At 34.2% G+C, this 18,168-nt stretch overlaps 1 protein-coding gene across 3 annotated transcripts in view; it reads right to left on the bottom strand.

Annotated features, from left to right (window-relative positions):
- RELCH (RAB11 binding and LisH domain, coiled-coil and HEAT repeat containing) overlaps positions 1–18,168 on the bottom strand; it is an 83,164-nt gene that overhangs the window by 9,531 nt on the left and 55,465 nt on the right. The window contains exons 17-27 of one of the 3 annotated variants that reach the window (XR_011558679.1): positions 17,424–17,580; positions 15,226–15,349; positions 13,441–13,489; positions 11,520–11,599; positions 10,224–10,330; positions 9,039–9,138; positions 4,549–4,631; positions 3,928–4,010; positions 3,647–3,710; positions 1,203–1,341; positions 967–1,083 (exon numbers count right to left, since the gene is read on the bottom strand). Coding sequence is in view for 2 of the 3 variants with exons in the window: in XM_070747129.1 (XP_070603230.1) it covers positions 967–1,083; positions 1,203–1,341; positions 3,647–3,710; positions 4,549–4,631; positions 9,039–9,138; positions 10,224–10,330; positions 11,520–11,599; positions 13,441–13,489; positions 15,226–15,349; positions 17,424–17,580 (1,020 nt within the window). In the remaining variant the exon portion in view is untranslated. The remainder of the gene's footprint in view (positions 1–966; positions 1,084–1,202; positions 1,342–3,646; positions 3,711–3,927; positions 4,011–4,548; positions 4,632–9,038; positions 9,139–10,223; positions 10,331–11,519; positions 11,600–13,440; positions 13,490–15,225; positions 15,350–17,423; positions 17,581–18,168) is intronic. The other 2 variants (XM_070747129.1, XM_070747130.1) reach the window with 2 other exon arrangements.

Below are 18,168 nucleotides of genomic sequence, written 5' to 3'. Positions count from 1 at the left end.
TAAAGTCTTAGTCACTTCCACATTATGCCACTACCCTTCCTATCCAAATGACAAGCAACATAATGAATGCCAATGAAGGCTACTTATCTCAGCCATTCATAGCTCTTTTCAGCCAGCCAATGCAGAAGCAGCAAAAACTATGCTGTAGCTTGCATGTCATGGCATTAGTTTTTTATTGAAAGAGGGGAAAAACCATTGTGTGTGGAGCAGCAAAATGTCCCTCTGCTTAGCAGAAATACTATAGAGCTTGGTTTCCTGGAGGGAGAGAAGGATCCTAGTCACAGAAAAAGGGACGAGGTGGGAGGTGATCATTAGCTGCCTCTCCCTCTAGCTCCAAAGGAAGAGATGAAACTGAGCTTACTTTCACTTAACTCTTAAAGCATTATGGCATCATTAATCTTTGATCTACATGTGTTAAAAGATCTCAATGACAGTATGTATTCAAAATCAATATCCATAAAATGCTGGTCACACTTTATAGACTGCTGAAGTTTACAAATGCAATCACCTGCCAGAAAAGGACACCAGCTTTTTGGATGTCACAAATTTCAGAACCATAGGTGCAAATTCTTGCCTCTTCAAGATTTGCAACTGTTGGGTGGGACAGTTAAGAATGTCCTTAGCTTTTAAGAATAGGCCAGTTTTAGAAAGTGGAAAAGTATCTCCATCCAAAAGAGCCTATGTACCACTTTTGACTCTAAAGGAAATAATTCTTTATTTTTGCCACTGCAATCTTTTGTACAGTTATTAAAAGTTGTTTAATACTCTGCTAGAGAGAGGTTCCCTGAAGATGGGCTCCAGCACAAGTCCGAAAGCTCGGAAGACATAACCTCTGGTCCAGATGACCAACCCAAATTAGATCCTACAACATACTGCCTTTAATATTCTCAGCAAAACTGATGGAAATATTTTTTTTCAATAGTTTGTACAAATATTAAATTATAATTTCCAATCAAATAAGGATACAACAGCAGGAGAGTGCGCTATAGGCTTCAAAGAGATGAGTAGCTATGTCCAGTCGTTTTGTGTCTGCAGATTGCTGGTTGTTAACCAAGGCAAGTTTATGCAAATGTGGAAGAACAACTGGAAAGATGAATATTGGAAAAAAATGATAATAACATCAACAAAGTGTGCACGAATAAAACTATAATTGTTGACAAACTGAAAAACAGGTATCTTTATGTTTTGTTATTCAAACTCACATTCATCTCTAAATCTTGGCTCAGCATTTGGACCAACTCTTCCAAAGGTTTTTATTATTTCTGTGTGCAGAGAGTGTTGGTCTTGATACTGGGGATCTTCCAGGAAAGAGGCCAACTGCATTTTGACTCTTTCCAAAAGCTTAAAAGGAAACATAATTTATAAGATATGAAAACTTTATTGTAGTAATAAGCAAAAATTAATAACACTCCAAAGAAAATAACTTGTAACATTTTACTTGTTTTTACTTTAACATTATCAGGTTTTTATTGTTACAAAAACTCCTAGCATTAATACCTGTATCTCTTTCAAGCAAACCCCACTCTCAACATCTCCTCTGTAGAAATTCCTTTTCTAAAATGTATGCACTTAAAAAAAAATGATGCTGACTAAAGTCTCTTAAATACCCATTTTTAAATTTCTAGATTCCATTAACTCCAACAAAACATCAATATGTAATTAACTCCATAGTAAAAATATGTATTTATGTATTTAAACTAACCTATTACTACTTATTCAGCACACAAGTATGACTCAGTACAAATGTTCAGTTCCATTTCCTCTACTATGTTATTTTAGAAAATAAGGAACAGTCTGAAATTATACAAATGCAAACTCTGCTATATTTTTTAACCATTAGAAACAATTTCATTGGTTAATTCACAAGTTTTTGAAAATATGGACTGCCCATTCAATGATTTTTTTTTGCTGAGCATGTTATGAAATGAAATGTAAGATTGAAAAAATTAATACATTTCTTGTTATATATAGTTTCTACTATAGCTTTATAATAAAATATGTTAGGCTTCATATTTCCAAGCAAAAAAAGCAAAGTGAGGCTTAAGTCTATGTAAACATGCTCTACCATGCTCCCTGACTGCAAAATATGGCAGTGCATTTAAAAGAAATCTCTCTCTCCCAAGTTAACTTTATCAAAAATAGATAAAGGCATGGAAATTCACATTCTTTGGCCATTCTATTTTCCTTTCTATATTATGTATATTATTAGTCTTTAAGTCTGGATATAAAGAGTAGCTTTGAAAAAGCACAACAGAAATTCTGGGCACATGCAGTAATAATTACAATATTTTTTATTTTCACATATTTGCAATGTCAGAATTTGGTGCCCTTTCTTTACTATTTCAAGATTTTAATAGTTCTATTATATATAGACCAGGGGTGTCAAACTGGCAGCCGGCAGGCTGGATGCATCACGCATAGGCCGCACCCACCACAGCTCCCCCCCACCAAAAAAGTCATGAATATCACATGATGGCAATATGATGCAGCAAGTTTGACACCCGTGACATAGACTAATTTTTTTTATCATGAATATGAGATGTGAAAAAATGACCAGATAGCAAGGAGTTTGCACCATCCTGATAACTACGATCCACAAGCTGCACCAGCTCCGTGTTTGGAATTCAAAATTAATTACTTAATTACTTACTTAATTAATTATTTGATTTCTATGCCGCCCTTCTCCTGGGACTCAGGGCGGTTGTCTGGTATGTTAGTTGTCACCTATGTAATCCTTCTTGATATAGGAATGGATTATTTATATGTCTCTCATTTATTTCTAACCATCCCACTAAGTCTGAAATGCAGGCATGGAACACCATTCCCCTGGGGATTAGATTGGTTTCAATCCTGATGGCTTTCAGGAATGCTGAAACCCAATATGTGTTTTAGAGCATGGTTATTGTTATTGGCTTTCTGACCATTAGCGGTTTTTATGCTTTTGCTTGTTTTTTTAAAAAAATGCTTTTAATGTGTTGGTAGTTGCCCAAAGTTGCATATGCAACATGGGTGGCTATAGAAGTCAGCCAATTAAGTGAATACTTACTGCTCCAAGCAGTACACCATTGTGAACAATGCAGAGTGTGGTTGGGATGAAGATTACCGCACATGAAATCATCATTACATATAATTTTCCTCTTTTTAATTATGTACTCCATTTACAACTAAGTGGGATTCCATCAGGAGCTGAAGTGTGAGGAGGCAAATTATGTGATGGGTACTGAGTACAGGCAAAAGAAGATAAAAACAAAGTCGCTTTGGTGTATAACAAAATGGAAGCAAGGACCTTGCTATCTTGATTGTATGCCACACCATCAGTGGGATAAAAATGCATATATTTAGTTCTCACTTAAGCAATTGCCTTGTACAGTGAACATTTGATGTTACAACAGTGATAAAAAAGTAACTTTATGACCAATTTTCACATGTATGATCTTTGTAGGTCTATAAACCAAAGAAAAGATGAATTAGGATTGTAAGTAACCACTTAGCAACTACTTCACAAAGGCAAATTATGGTTGTTAAACATAATATATTGGCCATTGTTGTAAATAGCTCTCTAAAATGAAAAGGTTGCTCATCCTGAAAACATTCTTCAAATGATTACAAACTGGGAATATCCTAAATAAATACAGAGAAATCCTACCTCTCTCTGAGTGACCGTTTCCATGATAGTCCCAAAAGCAGGAATTGTGGCTATTCTTACAGAGCTAGGGGCAAAACAAAGCAAAACAAATACTCAGCTCTTAACAGTAAAATAAGTGTTTAATTAAAAATAGAATACTAATTTTGAAACTCCATTAAGGTATTAACTGCTAGCAGTGACAGGAATTAGACCAGGAAGTAGTATCAAAATTAAAGAGAGAGAGAGAGAGAGAGAGAGAAAGACACAGAAAGATTAACTCAAGGTCACATTCAGAAACTCACAATTCAGGATCACTGGACAAGGTAACAAGGGCCGGAGCAACCCGCTTGTCAACTAAGGCTTCACGCATGCCTCGAAGAGTCAGCTGTAAACCAGTCAACATGCAATAAAAATGGTTTTAAACTGGAAGGATAACTAAGTTAGCTGTGACTGAGGATGGGCAGGCAGAATCACCAGTCTTTCTAAGTTTAGTCACCCACACGAGGCATTAAAATAAGTAAGGACTTTCCTCATGCTTTAAAATTTACTGCCAGTAATGTATTAGTGAAATTAGCATCCCTCTTCAGCATGGAAGAAACAAACAGCAGTATGATAACATCTGAAACTTATTCAGACATGTTATCATTTACTATAAAAGTTATTATAATTTTGTTTCAGATAGAATTAAGTTTGTTGCATTATTCATCCAACTATTTTACTAGTTAGTGTTTTGAATAAGCTTGAGCTTGCTTGTGAGAATAAAGTACTTACTCTTTTAGTTGCTAAAGTATTGAGTATGTATATTTAATACTTAGTAATTTTTGTAAAAAAATATTTGAATATTAACAAATGCATTCTGGAGGTTTATTTCTTGACAAGTTGTAAGAGGGAGCTAGTTGTAGAAGACAGTTGGGGAAACTTACATTTCAGGGTCACTGGAGAGAGTAATGAGAGCAGGAACCACTCTCTGAGCTACCAGAGTTTCATGTACCCCCTTCACCAACAGCTGAGTGGGCAGAGCAGAGGGGTATATCACAGGTGATGCGCAGAAAGAGTGAGCACAGTATCATGGGAAGAACAGCATAACCAAGAGGAAGAGAAACACAAAAGGCAAACCAAAATTAGAAGCAAGTATCTCTACGCTAAAAGTGCTCTTTTAATATAACTAGGCAGAAGGCATGATGAAAGCATTAAGTGGCTCAAGCAGGCAACACAGACCAACTACAGAGCTGTTAGACAACAAAAGATCCAGACAGTATCTTGAATGTTAGGGTTTAAATTTCAAAGTAATGTTTGAAGTTTATAAAGCTCCATGAATGCCACCTTGTTATAGCTTTACAAAAGTAACAAAGTTATTCTGAAAGGTAGGAATGTGTCATGTTCACTAAATGAAAAAAAAACCAACCCAACCCAAAACGTGATTCCATATGAAGAACTAAGAACTCCAAAACAGTTCTTGTGATTTGTGAGCATAAACTGGGCTCTATGGTCACTATTAAAAGAAAATAATTTAAAAGGTCAGGTAAACATGTAGAAAATGGTAACAAATTCTATTAGGGTTGATCTGGATCTGGCATTTGAGCATTAAAACCTGACTCACCAAGCTCAGGTATGTTGGAATATTTTAATCCCAGAAAAAAACCATCCTGCTCTGAAATAGAGCATAACCGTGATTTTAATTATCTGTGCTTCTGTACTAAGGGTGTCTATAGCGGCAGGGATTCTGTAATGTGGCCTAATTGCAATGTTTTCCCTTTCACGAAGCTGGGGTGGGTGTGGCCTATGTGTGACACATCCGGCCTGTGGGCCGCTAGTTTGACACCCCAGCTGTAAGGTATAATTGTAAAGGACAGGAGGTTGGGAAACACTTTACTGGAAATCCAAACAATGCGTGATTCTAACATAATTCCTATTTCTAATCACTAAGAGTATTTAATCAGCTTTTTTAAAACAATATTTTTTTAAAATACTATGTCTTTTAATTACTTAGAACATGTATACCTAAGATAAAAAGAACATAAAAGAGAAGCTTGAGATAATATGAAGATAAGGAGAACCTGGAATCTCATTTTAGAATGTATTTTGATTTTAAGATGTAACAGTAGGATAGAAAGCCACAATGATTACTTGTCTTGTTATAAACCAGGGGTGGGCTGACTTCAGTCTTGTACAGTTTTTGCTTTTATACTATAGCATTTGTGTAGATCATTAACATACTTTAATTTAAAAAGCAAGAGTAGAGTTTCAGATTTCTAGCGACTGAAAGTATAATTAATTCACTTTAATAGAACTTTAACTGGTACTCTTGCAAAAAATTTTAAATGCCTGACTATACGAGATAATGAGCTACTAAGTTTCACAATCTACCGTATATAAAACTTTAAACACTCAACAGGTAAATAGGTAATAGAGAATCAATGCCCACCCATGGTTTTAACTTATGTACTACAGCAGAGATTCAAATTGATGTCCTTACTGTGCATGGATAGTGTTCAAACCAGGATCAAATCTGGATAATCACAGAGCACTCAAGATTATATTCAATTTAATATTAATGCATGACACGCAAGCACATGCAAACATACAGAGCCAAAGGGAAAACTAGGTAAAAAAGGAGCATGTTAGTTTAGACCGGGGTAGGCAAAGTTGGCTCTTCCATGATATGTGGACTTCAACTCCCAGAATTCCTGAGCTAGCATGATTGGCTCAGAAATGCTGGGAGTTGAAGTCCACAAGTCACAGAAGATCCAACTTTGCCTACCCTGGGTTTAGACCAAATGAAATACTTGCAATACTTCACTATCCAATTAAATCTTTATAACCGTATTAGAGTTGATTATAGATGTATATTGTTGCTATTTTGGCTGAATTATAAAAAGGAAATACACCTGACATAGGAAATAACATTTACAAAATTTTAAAAAAGTAAATTAGAAAAATTTATTGGCAGATTCATTTAGCCATTTTCTCCATTTGACAATTGTCATTTTTAAAAAAAGCTTAGGTGAGGAAAGAGACTCATAAAATAATAATGCAGACTAGCCTCTGGGTGTATTTAAAAACATAAATACTGTACAATTCAAGTAAAGATTGAGTTCCCAATTACTCTCAAATGAGGCCATCTTATTATGAGAAAAAAATATGTGGCAAAACAAAATAAAACTGTTTTTAACCTTATATACTTTGTCACCTGCAATATTTTGTTAAGATCTAAATGGCCTTTAGAAGCATCCTATGTGCAAGTAATACATTACTATTTAATTACATTTGTATAATTTCTTATATTGAATTGCACTGCTATGAAGACAAAATTAGACCAGCATCTTTGTGCATGATGAGGAAATGGCAAGATGGCCCTTATGTATTGATCAGGGTTAAAATATTTATCTTAGGACAGAGGTCGGCAAACATTCAAAGAGCCACTTGGACCCGTTTCCCACAGGAAAAAACAAAACAAAAAACAACCACCTGGCTACAAAACCTGGGTGGATATGGCCAACTTGACATAACTCACTCCCACCCAGTCACATGATCCCCCTAGACACGCCCATCTAGCCGGTCATTAGAACAGAGAATTGGGAATCACAAAACCCTTTTCTCTCCCTCTCTTCCTTCTCTCTATCTATGTTGCTCTCTCTCACCCTCTGACTCTGTATCTCTCCTCCCCACACATCTCTATGGCACTCTCCCCCTTTCCCTCTCTATCTCCCTATCTTTGTATCTCTCTCCCCCTCTTTGTATCTCTCCCCCTTTCTGTATCTCTCTTTCCCCCTCTCTCCCTCTCCCTCTGTATCTCTATCGCTCTCCCCCCCACTGACAGATAACATTACAAACATTGGTCTTTCTCAGGCATGCAGTTCATATATGAAATGCATCACAAAGCAGTTTTGACGTGTGTTCACTTTATTCAGTAATGATGTAATACTGTATATTGAAACTGGTGTTTCAATTTGGAAAGTCCACTGCAGTTAATAAAACAAATATCCAAAAAAAAAAAAATAAGTTTAAACATAAATACAGTGATTAAGATGCATCTTTCTCTCTTCTCTGAGCAGTCCTTGGTGGTCTCTGAAGTTTTCTTGCAGATGTTTAATTATCCAATTAGTTAACATCAGTGTGGTCTCATTTTAATCAGGCCAGCTGTGATTTGGCTTTGCAGGCTATTTGATCTCAGTCACTGGACTGTCAGCAGAGGTGCCTCTGCAAAATTCAATTTGCAAGCCAAATTGTGGGCATTTTATTATGCTCCTCACTGTTACAAAACACCCATGTCCCTTAGCAGCCCAGTTCTAGACAGGTTTCCCTCATTCTCTGAGCCCCCTCTCAGTATATATTTAAAATCAACCCTTGCCTTGTTTCTGACAAACGTGGATTGGACTCAGATGTAGCCTAAAGCTATCAGGGCGAGAGCTAATCAGAGAAACATCAGAATGAAGCAAAATCCTCTACTGTTTCCTGACAGAAGACCTCTTGATCTCTAGCAAGTGCCATTTTTTAACAAGCAGAAAATCTTCTAAATGAATTGAAAGATATTTGGCTGCAAATGGATCCAAAGGATCAAAGCCACCAGCAATTCCCAAAGCTCCTTCCTTTCTTTCAATTCTATGTACCAGCAATATCAGGCAAAATAAGAACAGCATGCTGTTCTTTTTGTTACTTAATATTTATTTTAATCACTGTACAGGCAATTTCAGATGTTTTCATTGAAAGCAACCAAACATTTTGATAGAGATTGTCCAATTCCCAAGGTATTTAAAATTGATGGCTGGTTTGAACACTGAATTCAGCACTGAAATGATTTCTCAGAGCTAACAGAAGTTTTTAAGCAAGCAATGCACCAATTCAGGTCAGAAATAAAAGCCTATTTGGCCTGTTCCCCTGAAATGTTTCACAAACACACATAACACAGTAATACTATTTTTTTTAAAAAAAGAAATGAATAATGGAAAATTCATTTCAAACTATAGGATTAACATCCTGCTCCATCACACAGTGCACAACTACTTTAAAATATTCTGAAACAGATTATAATATTAAAATGTTCTTTTAGGCATCTAAATATATTATATCAGATAAATGTATTCATTTATTTATTTATTGGATTTGTATGCCGCCCCTCTCCGTGGACTCGGGGCGACTAACAACAGTGATAAAAACAGCATGTAACAATCCAATACTAAAATTATTATTTTCCCTGATAGTATTTTTTTAACATAACTGGTTCCTTCTGTAAAAATGGATGTATTCTGAAGCCCCATACTATATCCACTTGACTGTAAGGGTTCCCCCTCTGTCTCACATCTAGGGTCTGAGAAAAGAGGAATTAAATGGTGATAGGCACAGGGAAGGGCAACCAGTATTTCTTGAGGGAATAGAATTAGTAATATCTAAAATATGTTTAATAAACACTTACCTCAAACATTCTGGCAGCTGTACAGCGAACAAGTGCTGAAGTATGGACAACTCCGTACCATAATACAGTTAGCAGCAATTCATGGTATGCTGGGTTTGCACTGAGAACACAAAACAATCAGATTTAAACTATAAATAGTTATTTGCTTTCTCAAATTTTCTTTCTCAGCTAAACTGAATCAATATAAACAAAAGCAAAGTGCCTGCAGTTACAGTTTATCTATGTCCAACCACATTTATCACCTAATGTGTATTTTTAGAGTAGGAGGAGCTCTTTAGGGCAAACATTTTGACTATTCCAAATGTTGCATTTACAGATAGGCCTTGACTTACAACAGTTCACTTAGTGACCATTTGAAGTTACAATGGCGCTGAAGAAAATGACAATTTTTCACACTTATGACTGTTGCAGCAGTCCCATGGTCATGTGATTTATATTTAGATGCTTGATAACTGACTCACATTTATGACGATTACAGTACAGAGTCATGTGTATCCCCCTTTGCAACTTTCTGACAAGCAAACTCAATGTGGAAGCCAGATTCACAACAACCCTTTTACAAACTTAACAACTGCAGTGATTCACTTAACAATTGTGGCAACAAAACTCATAAAATGGGGGAAAACTCATTTAACAAAAATTCTCACTTAGCGATAAAAATTGTGGCCGTAAGTCAAGGACTACCTGTATACTGCATGGATACATGAACAACGAGAATTCAAACATAGGTTTCATGAATTAGGTTGATCTGATACTGCAAATGTCCATCTATATTTTCAATATATTTTTAAATTAAAATATATATTTGTACCATTTATCAAATTGGTTATTATGTAACTTTTTTCTCCAATTAATTATGAGGTAATCTGATAATATAGAATAGAATTTTACTGGCCAAATGTGATTGGACACACAAGGAATGTGCCATATTCATTTGTATATTTATTTGAGTGAGCATACTGCTACTGTATATTAGAGCACAAAAGACTATAAGATATCTGCTATTTTTGATGGTAAAATGTCACAAAAACATAACAGAATTCTTGTCCTGCAGACTCATAGATTATTGCTTTATAATGCAAATGTTTAGGAACAGAATTCCACAATCTTTGAGATTAAATTCTTATATCTGATATTGTATGTAAACAACCGTCCCTTTATATCAGTTTCAGTAAAATACTTTACCCTAATTCCACAAAAGATGCTTTTAGGCTATCAAGGGGAGCATGAGATAATGAAAGCATAGTCATGACATCTTCTAAAAATCCTACTAACAGCTTGCGGTCTTCTTCCTGAAAGTAGAGGTTTAAAAACATGAATTTAAATATCCTGTCATATTATCAGGCACCACATTAGGTTTTTAACTAAAGGAAACCTAGTAATATTTTGGGACCCATGAATCAATCATGCCCTTTGATCAGAAGATACTGTCCTGGCTCTCAGCACTTTGCTCTAGAATGGGACAGGATGTCTATTCCCTGTGATGTAACACCAAATCATTAGTCAGAGAACCGCAACCAATGATAGCATTATTTTCACTGAATCATTGGTTAAATGAATATAGATTGTAGTCACAGTATCCTTAAAGTATGAAATCAGCTGTATATAAAAACTCGTAAAACATAAATTACCTGCAAACTAGCAACTATTATATGCTATAAATAACAATAATTATGCATCGACTGTTCTTTCATAAAGCATATTCCTATAATATTGAATGCTTTCATTTTGACTTGGATTCTCTTGCTATATTTGTCCCTCCAACCAACTTTCATTTATAAAGTTCAGTTTTGAAGTGTATACTGATTTGGTCACTTCTCTCCTCTATTAAAATGAAATTATGTAATAATGATCGAACCCTCCCTGCAGCTTATATCAAATTCCAAAGTTCACAATTAAACAAACAGATTATTGTATGGTTGTATAACTACACGTAATAGCTTTATCTAATCCTGTTCCTTTTACTAAAAGGAATAGCAACACATTCATTTTATAATACTGAAAATAGTGATACTTTACTGGGGTACAGCAAATACTGGTGAAAATTAACTTTGCATGATAAAAAGTTAAATATAAGTTTTCGGGGTTTTTCCCTGGAAACAGAAGGGAAAAGGACTTTGGTGATAATAACATTCTAACATTCTTTTTAAAGAAACGAAGTCCTTATCAGAAAATAACAAGTTTTCTATTTTCTACTCCAATCCCCTGCATTCACCTCCCTCTCAAAATCTTGACAGTAAGAGTTGACCTTTTTGATAGTGTGAGATGGAGTGTGCAAGGTTAATGAAGGCAAAACTTTATTTAGAAGTAGCCATTAAAAGGAAGATGAAATCTCTTTCTAGACACTTTTGAAAGCAATATAATTTAAGATCTAAGGAAAAGCGTAAGTATTCTTCAAGTTACTTAAATTTTATTTAGAAGTTTTAAGTAAAGATAATTATTGTCTTTTCTTCAAATTCATAATTGAAGAACAGATTTTACCTGGATATAACATGTAAGTACACCTGTTGCGTAGATAGGAACTGTGGCTTTTGTTAGTACTCCATTCCCTGCTGCTGCATCTGAAATTAAGAAATAAAAGTTTTGAAGTAATTTATGATGCTCAAATTGATACACATTTACATAATGCTATTACCTAACATTGTTAAAAATGCCCAGTCAAAATTAGGGACAGCCCCTCTGTTCACCCAGTTTCTATTTCTACAGAACTAAGTAGGACAAATTCAGAGAGTTCAAACATCAAATGTTCTGTGAGGAAAAATAGTTAGCATTGCTTATTCTCTCAGATAAAGTGGTATAATAATAATACTAATAATAATAATAATAACAACAACAACAACAATAACAACAACAACAATAATAGTGTTTTTTATCTAGCTTTTTGCAGAAGGAACAGTTCTGCAGATACAGATCTAGAAATAGACTATTCTATATTTTATTCATTCAGTCATTTAAAAAAAATATTAGTACTATATCTGTTGCAAAATCGTACCACATATAGCTTAATTTCGTAGCATAGGCCAGGAGGAATGTTTAAATATGAGGAAAGTTTAAACTACCAAATTATTATTGGCTCTGTTAAGTCTTGGACTATCCCAAGTTTATATTCAAATAAGCTATTAAAAAGTACATCTAAGTAGCATATTAGTTACCTGATAAAACGCTGTAATATATTAAGAAATCAATAATCACTTATTGAGAAAAGCAGCTGTAGTTAATTAAGTAAACAGCTAAGAGGTGTATGTAATATTAAGCACCGGTACCTTACAATCTTTGAATGAAATAATTTTATATATATTAAAACAATAACTTTTTTCAAAATTCATTGATGGTCTTGATATATTTTTCCAATTAAACATTTAAGAATAAATTTATAGTTGAGAGGATGAAAATAACAAAGAAAGTAAAGTACTTATGTATCTGGATCTCAGCCAAATCCCTGTCTTTAAAAGGTGATAATTATATAAAACTTTTAGCTCAAATCAAAAAGGACTTGGAAATATGGAACAATCTGCATCTGTCTTTACCAATTAAACATTTAAGAATAAATTTATAGTTGAGAGGATGGAGATCTAAAGAAAACAGTTAATTGCTATTTTATTATTATATTATATTTTTCTTTTTTACATATAAGCTAGTATATTCTTGGTGATAATTAACATTGATAATGTACAATTAACATTGATAATGTAGAAGAATTACTTAAATAGGTAAATACTAAGGCAAGTACTAATATAATTATGGATATAAATAGAGGGTTGATATAAGTTTGATCTGATGGATTAAATTTAAAATTGGTTAATGTATATCTGTATTATCAAGAGGGAAGTATCATAACTAAAAATGGATGAAATGACTTAATTATACAGTATATTTGTATCACTAGAGGGAAAGATAAATTGCAATGAATGATGAATGAAATAAGTTAGTCTGTTGAGATTTTGGAACTTGAATAATTTCTATCTCCTCCAGTATTGTAGAGTATATAAGTAATGTATAAAACACTTAATATGAGTTGATATTTTATTTTTGAAGATAAGTAGATGTGGACTTTCCTAGGGGTGTTTAGTTATGAGAAAATAAGAGTAAAGAAAAACAAATGAGAAGTAAATGATACAAGGAAGATAATGAAGCACCACGGACTAGATTGGAATTTTTAAAAAAATGTGTGTAATCCAGGTAACGAAATTAGACAATAAAGGCAGCATGAAATAAATGACACATACTGCAAATAAAGATATAAACAGAACAGATATGAAATTAAGATTAATTATTATATTTAAGAATATGTTTACTAAGTTGTACTGAAGGTATATGATGTATGTATGTTTTTAGTGTGGAGAAAAATAAAAAAACTTTTTGGGGAAACCCCCCCACAAATTTATAGGAAAAATATACCTACCAATGTTCTCCTCAGACAGCCGTAAAATTTCCTGGAATTGTGGTTTTACCTAAAGCATGGAACAGAAATCAACATTTACTCTTCTTCAAAATTGTAAAGCATAATGTAATCACTAGATATTAAAGAACGGTGCTTTAGGAATCCTTTAAAATATTTGTATCTATATTTCCCTCATCCATTAATTAAGCATTAATTAAGGGCACTGGAAGAAAAAGATCAAGAAAAATGAACACATTTTATTATTTTATATTTGACTTTTTCATACATGACTTTTTTGACATAGAAATTAATGGTTATTCTTTTGGAAATGGTTTTTCGATATCATTTACTATTTTACCTGATCCACTGTTATTTAAATCTTGGAAAACAATGGCTGATACGTACAGGTAAGATACTAACTTGAAAAGTTAATTTGTAAGAAACAGTGCTATTAATACATTTAAAGATATAAAAATTAAACCACTGTCACCATTTTGTTTAAGAGGCAAAGGATAATTTTTTTGACATTTGGGTGATACAAACAAATGTAAAGAACACAGTGTGTTAACAGAGTCAGCAGCCTCTCCGTTTTATCTTTATACTTAAAAAAACAAGAAAATACAATACAAAAAAAAATAGAAAAAGAAAAAAGAAAACACACATACGAGAAACATTAACCAACACACTAACAACTATATGATATAACCCCTAGGGTTCTCTTACAGCAATTCATATTGACAATTTACACTAATATGGTTTGTATAACTTACGTATTTCTCTACTTTTTTTCTCCTAGTAATAACTTTTTTTTACAACTCAATTACAATGGATATACGTAGTCTCATATTATATACAAACTGCCACTTCCATTAATAAATTGAGTATTAACAATTCTGTGTGTGTGTGTGTGTGTGTGTGTGTGTGTGTGTGTATGTATGTATGTGTATATATGTGTATAATTATTATTGTTGTTATTATTATTATTATTTCCCTCCTTTCCAACCAATTGTAAATTCTAATGGAATTTTATCTCCAAAATACTATGTCTACAACTTTGTTTAAAGAGAAAGTTTTCTCTGCAACTGGATTCAAAACTAGCAAAAGTAAAATAGAAAAATATTTTCTGAAATTGATTATTGCTTTTAGAAGTGAAGAGTTACAGTAACATATGAAATTATAGGCAATCACATTCGGAAAGTTTTAAGAACATTTGTTCAGCTTCTACTTCTATACCCTGCACTGAAATATTTGGCAAGCATATTTTTTGAAAAGCTATCCTTGCAAAGAAAGTATTCTGCCTTTTCAGAAAGATCTGGATAAGAATGGAAACCATGGGAAAAAATCCCTATCTTTATCTAAATGGCTGATGATATGTGAGCCTCTTTCACAAAGTTGTTAATAGGTAGAGCATTGGTGCCTTAGTATATTTTTCAATTAGTATAACTTAATCTGACAATCTAATTTTTCTAGCAAATTCAATCTATTGGATTTTAATTGCCTACTTTGTGTTTAAATGGATAAATGCATGGTACAATGGAAAAAAGTGTTGACAGATACATTTTCTAATGGTGGTGAAATAGAAGCATTTAAGGTTTACATGCTACAATAGAAAAAAATAATTAACAAGAAAAGATTAATAGATAAGAAAAATTAGGCAAAATCACGATAAAATTCTCTGTAGTATCCTTTTAATAGAAAAAATTGCCCGAGAAGAGAAAAATGAAATGTCTTTTAAATCCTTTCCAAATCTATAATTCCATATTATCATTTCACTATTTATACAGAGAATTGTTAATTTCATTATACCTTTGTATTGGTGAAAATTTTTCCAAATGTTCGGCAAAGTCGCCAGAAAAACCTTGAGAATTCATGAACACATGCTGTTGAAGCTACATTGATTTTACCAACAATTTCAATAAGTTGAGGCAACCTGAAAAATCAAAATTAAGATTATGTAAACAAGCTGATTCTTTTCCAGAAAGACTCTGCTGTTCTTGGTGTTTAGGCTCAAACAAGTTATTTTATTTTTATTTACAATTTTGATGTGATTAAAAATCTAAACTTATATTATTCAAGCTTCCTAAAATTAATTAACATATATTACAACTGGTTCCATTTCTGTATACATTTTTCCATATAACCATAATGGAATCTGGAATTTGGGGCATTAGTTACAATGGTGCAAGCTGAACACCTACATGACCAATCCAATTAAGTGAATACTTTGGTTGTAAAGTGAAATGACACAACCGTTAAAGAAATCCATTCATTTCTATTATAAAACATTATAAATTGAAATCATGTGGCTACCGGCTATAAAGTTGAACAAGATGGCAAATAACTCAAATGTGGTCATATGAATGCAGGGGCTGGTAGTAGCTACCATTGATACCCAGCTGTACATGTCCACCCCATGTCCAGTCAACGAAGCAGTGGAAGTGATGTGCCGGTGCCTGGAGGCTGTTGGGGTCTGGATGGGTGTCAACAAACTGAAACTCAACCCTGATAAGAGTGGCTGTGGGTTTTGCCGCCCAAAGACAATTCCATCTGTCCGTCCATTACCCGGGAGGGGGATTACTGACCCCTTCAGAGAGGGTCCGCAACTTGGGCATCCTCCTCGATCCACAGCGTTTGCCCAGGTTTGCCTGGTGCACCAGTTGCGGCCCTATCCGGACCAGGAGTCACTGCTCACAGTCACTTATGCCCTCATCACCTCGAGGTTCGACTACTGTAACGCTCTCTACACGGGGCTATGCTTTTCTACTTCAGAAACTACAGGTCGTGCAGAATGCAGCTGCGAGAGCAATCATGGGCTTCCCTAGGTATGACCATGTTACACCAACACTCCGCAGTCTGCATTGGTTGCCGATCAGTTTCCGGTCACAATTCAAAATGTTGGTAATGACCTATAAAGCCTTCCATGGCATCGGACCAGAATACCTTCAGGACCGCCTTCTGCTGCACGAATCCCAGTGACTTATTACATCCCACAGAGTTGGCTTTCTCCGGGTCCTGTCGATGAAACAATGTCATCTGACGGGACCCAGGGGAAGTGCCTTCTCTGTGGCGGCCCCGACCCTCTGGAATCAACTCCCCCCGGAGATCAGGACTGCCCTCAACCTCCTTGACTTTCACAAACTCCTAAAAACCCACCTCTGCCACCAGGCATGGGGAAATTGATTCCCCCTGGCTGTTCCGTTTTATGTATGGTTTGCTTGGGATGTATGACTGTTTTTATATTAAGGGCTTTAACTGTTTATTAATCATTGGATTTGTACTGTGTTTTGCTGTTGTGAGCCAGTTCAAGTCTTCGGAGAGGGGCGGCATACAAATCTAATAAATAATAATAGTAATAGTAATAATAATAATAATAATAATTATTATTATTATTATTATTATTGGAACTGCAGAACTGGGCTACAAAAACCTTTTGGGGAGTCAATCATAGCTTTGAATGACAGACTCCCCAAAAGGTTGGAGAGGTTGTTAAGTAAGCACTACCTGAAATTCATGGTAAAATTTTATGGCAATGCTAGTGACATTACCAGGAGTCAATCATGAGAATATGATCAATACTAAATAGAAATGTGTAGAATATTTTCTGCACAGTATTTTAAATGTTATTTATTTTAATATTTTAAATTTAAAATATTTTAAGCATTTTATTTTTTTAATTAAAAATGTTCTGAGTTCAGAACAGTTAAGTTCAAAATTGAATATGAAAAGCCTAAGTGTTCTGGCCATTCTAGAAGCTTTAAACATCAATTTAGCATTTTATGAATGGTCACAACAGTGTTGAAAATGTCAAACAAAGTTGGGATACCTCATTTTAATCTAAAAGTAATGTTTCTGAATTAAGAGGTTTAAATATGCAAAAGTTTTGCATGCCGCTTGTATTCATCTGAAAATATTGAAACAGATTAGAGCATAAGTTGTGAAAGATAGACATTAAAATATTATTTAAAAACAAAATTATCAAATGGAACAAAAGAAGGAGAACTCACAGTTGATTGACAACCCATAGTAAAGTATCCCATCCTGTGGTACCCTCATGTTCTAACTGGTAATCATAAAGTTGCAACAATACAGCTAGTTGTTCACGACTTCCGATTATGGTAGCCACATCCTGTAGAGGTGATACAGGTCTTGGGAACCTTGTTACTGTAAGCAAACAACCAAAATATTTATCTTCGGTTGATCCAATCACAACCAGGAAGAGAAATCATGGGTGTGATTAATTTTTAATCATCATTTTAATCATTATTTATTTATTAATCAGATTTCAATGGCGTATCTGTGTTCCTGCAGGTCTTCTGAATATTATTAATTCTAATTAGCATGATTGATACTGAGCTATTGATTTAACAGATTAACAGAGTTGGAAGGGACCTTGCAGATCAACTAGTCCAACCCCCTGCCCAAGCAGGAGATCTGTCTCTACCTAGGATTGAAATCACAACCTCCTGATTTTGAGGCAACAGTTCCACTCTAGGCCATAGCTTGAGGCATGATGAGACTTAGGTAACATTATTCTGAGAAATACATAGCTCCCTTCTCTTGAATAAAAGGTATTGTTATACATTATACTTAATATTATGTTTCCTATAAACCTGTGGTTTTAGTATTAAATTTCAAAATTTACATTTAATTTAGACTTTGTTTGTAGGGTGCAGACAAGGAAAGTTACAAAGTTGATTATGTGACTGTGGGATGCTACAACCATCATACAGTAACTGTGAGTCAGTTGCC

Source organism: Erythrolamprus reginae, chromosome 3 (genome assembly GCF_031021105.1).
Source record: "Erythrolamprus reginae isolate rEryReg1 chromosome 3, rEryReg1.hap1, whole genome shotgun sequence".
Classification (NCBI taxonomy): domain Eukaryota; kingdom Metazoa; phylum Chordata; class Lepidosauria; order Squamata; family Dipsadidae; genus Erythrolamprus; species Erythrolamprus reginae.
This window is presented reverse-complemented; position numbering and strand designations above follow the sequence as displayed.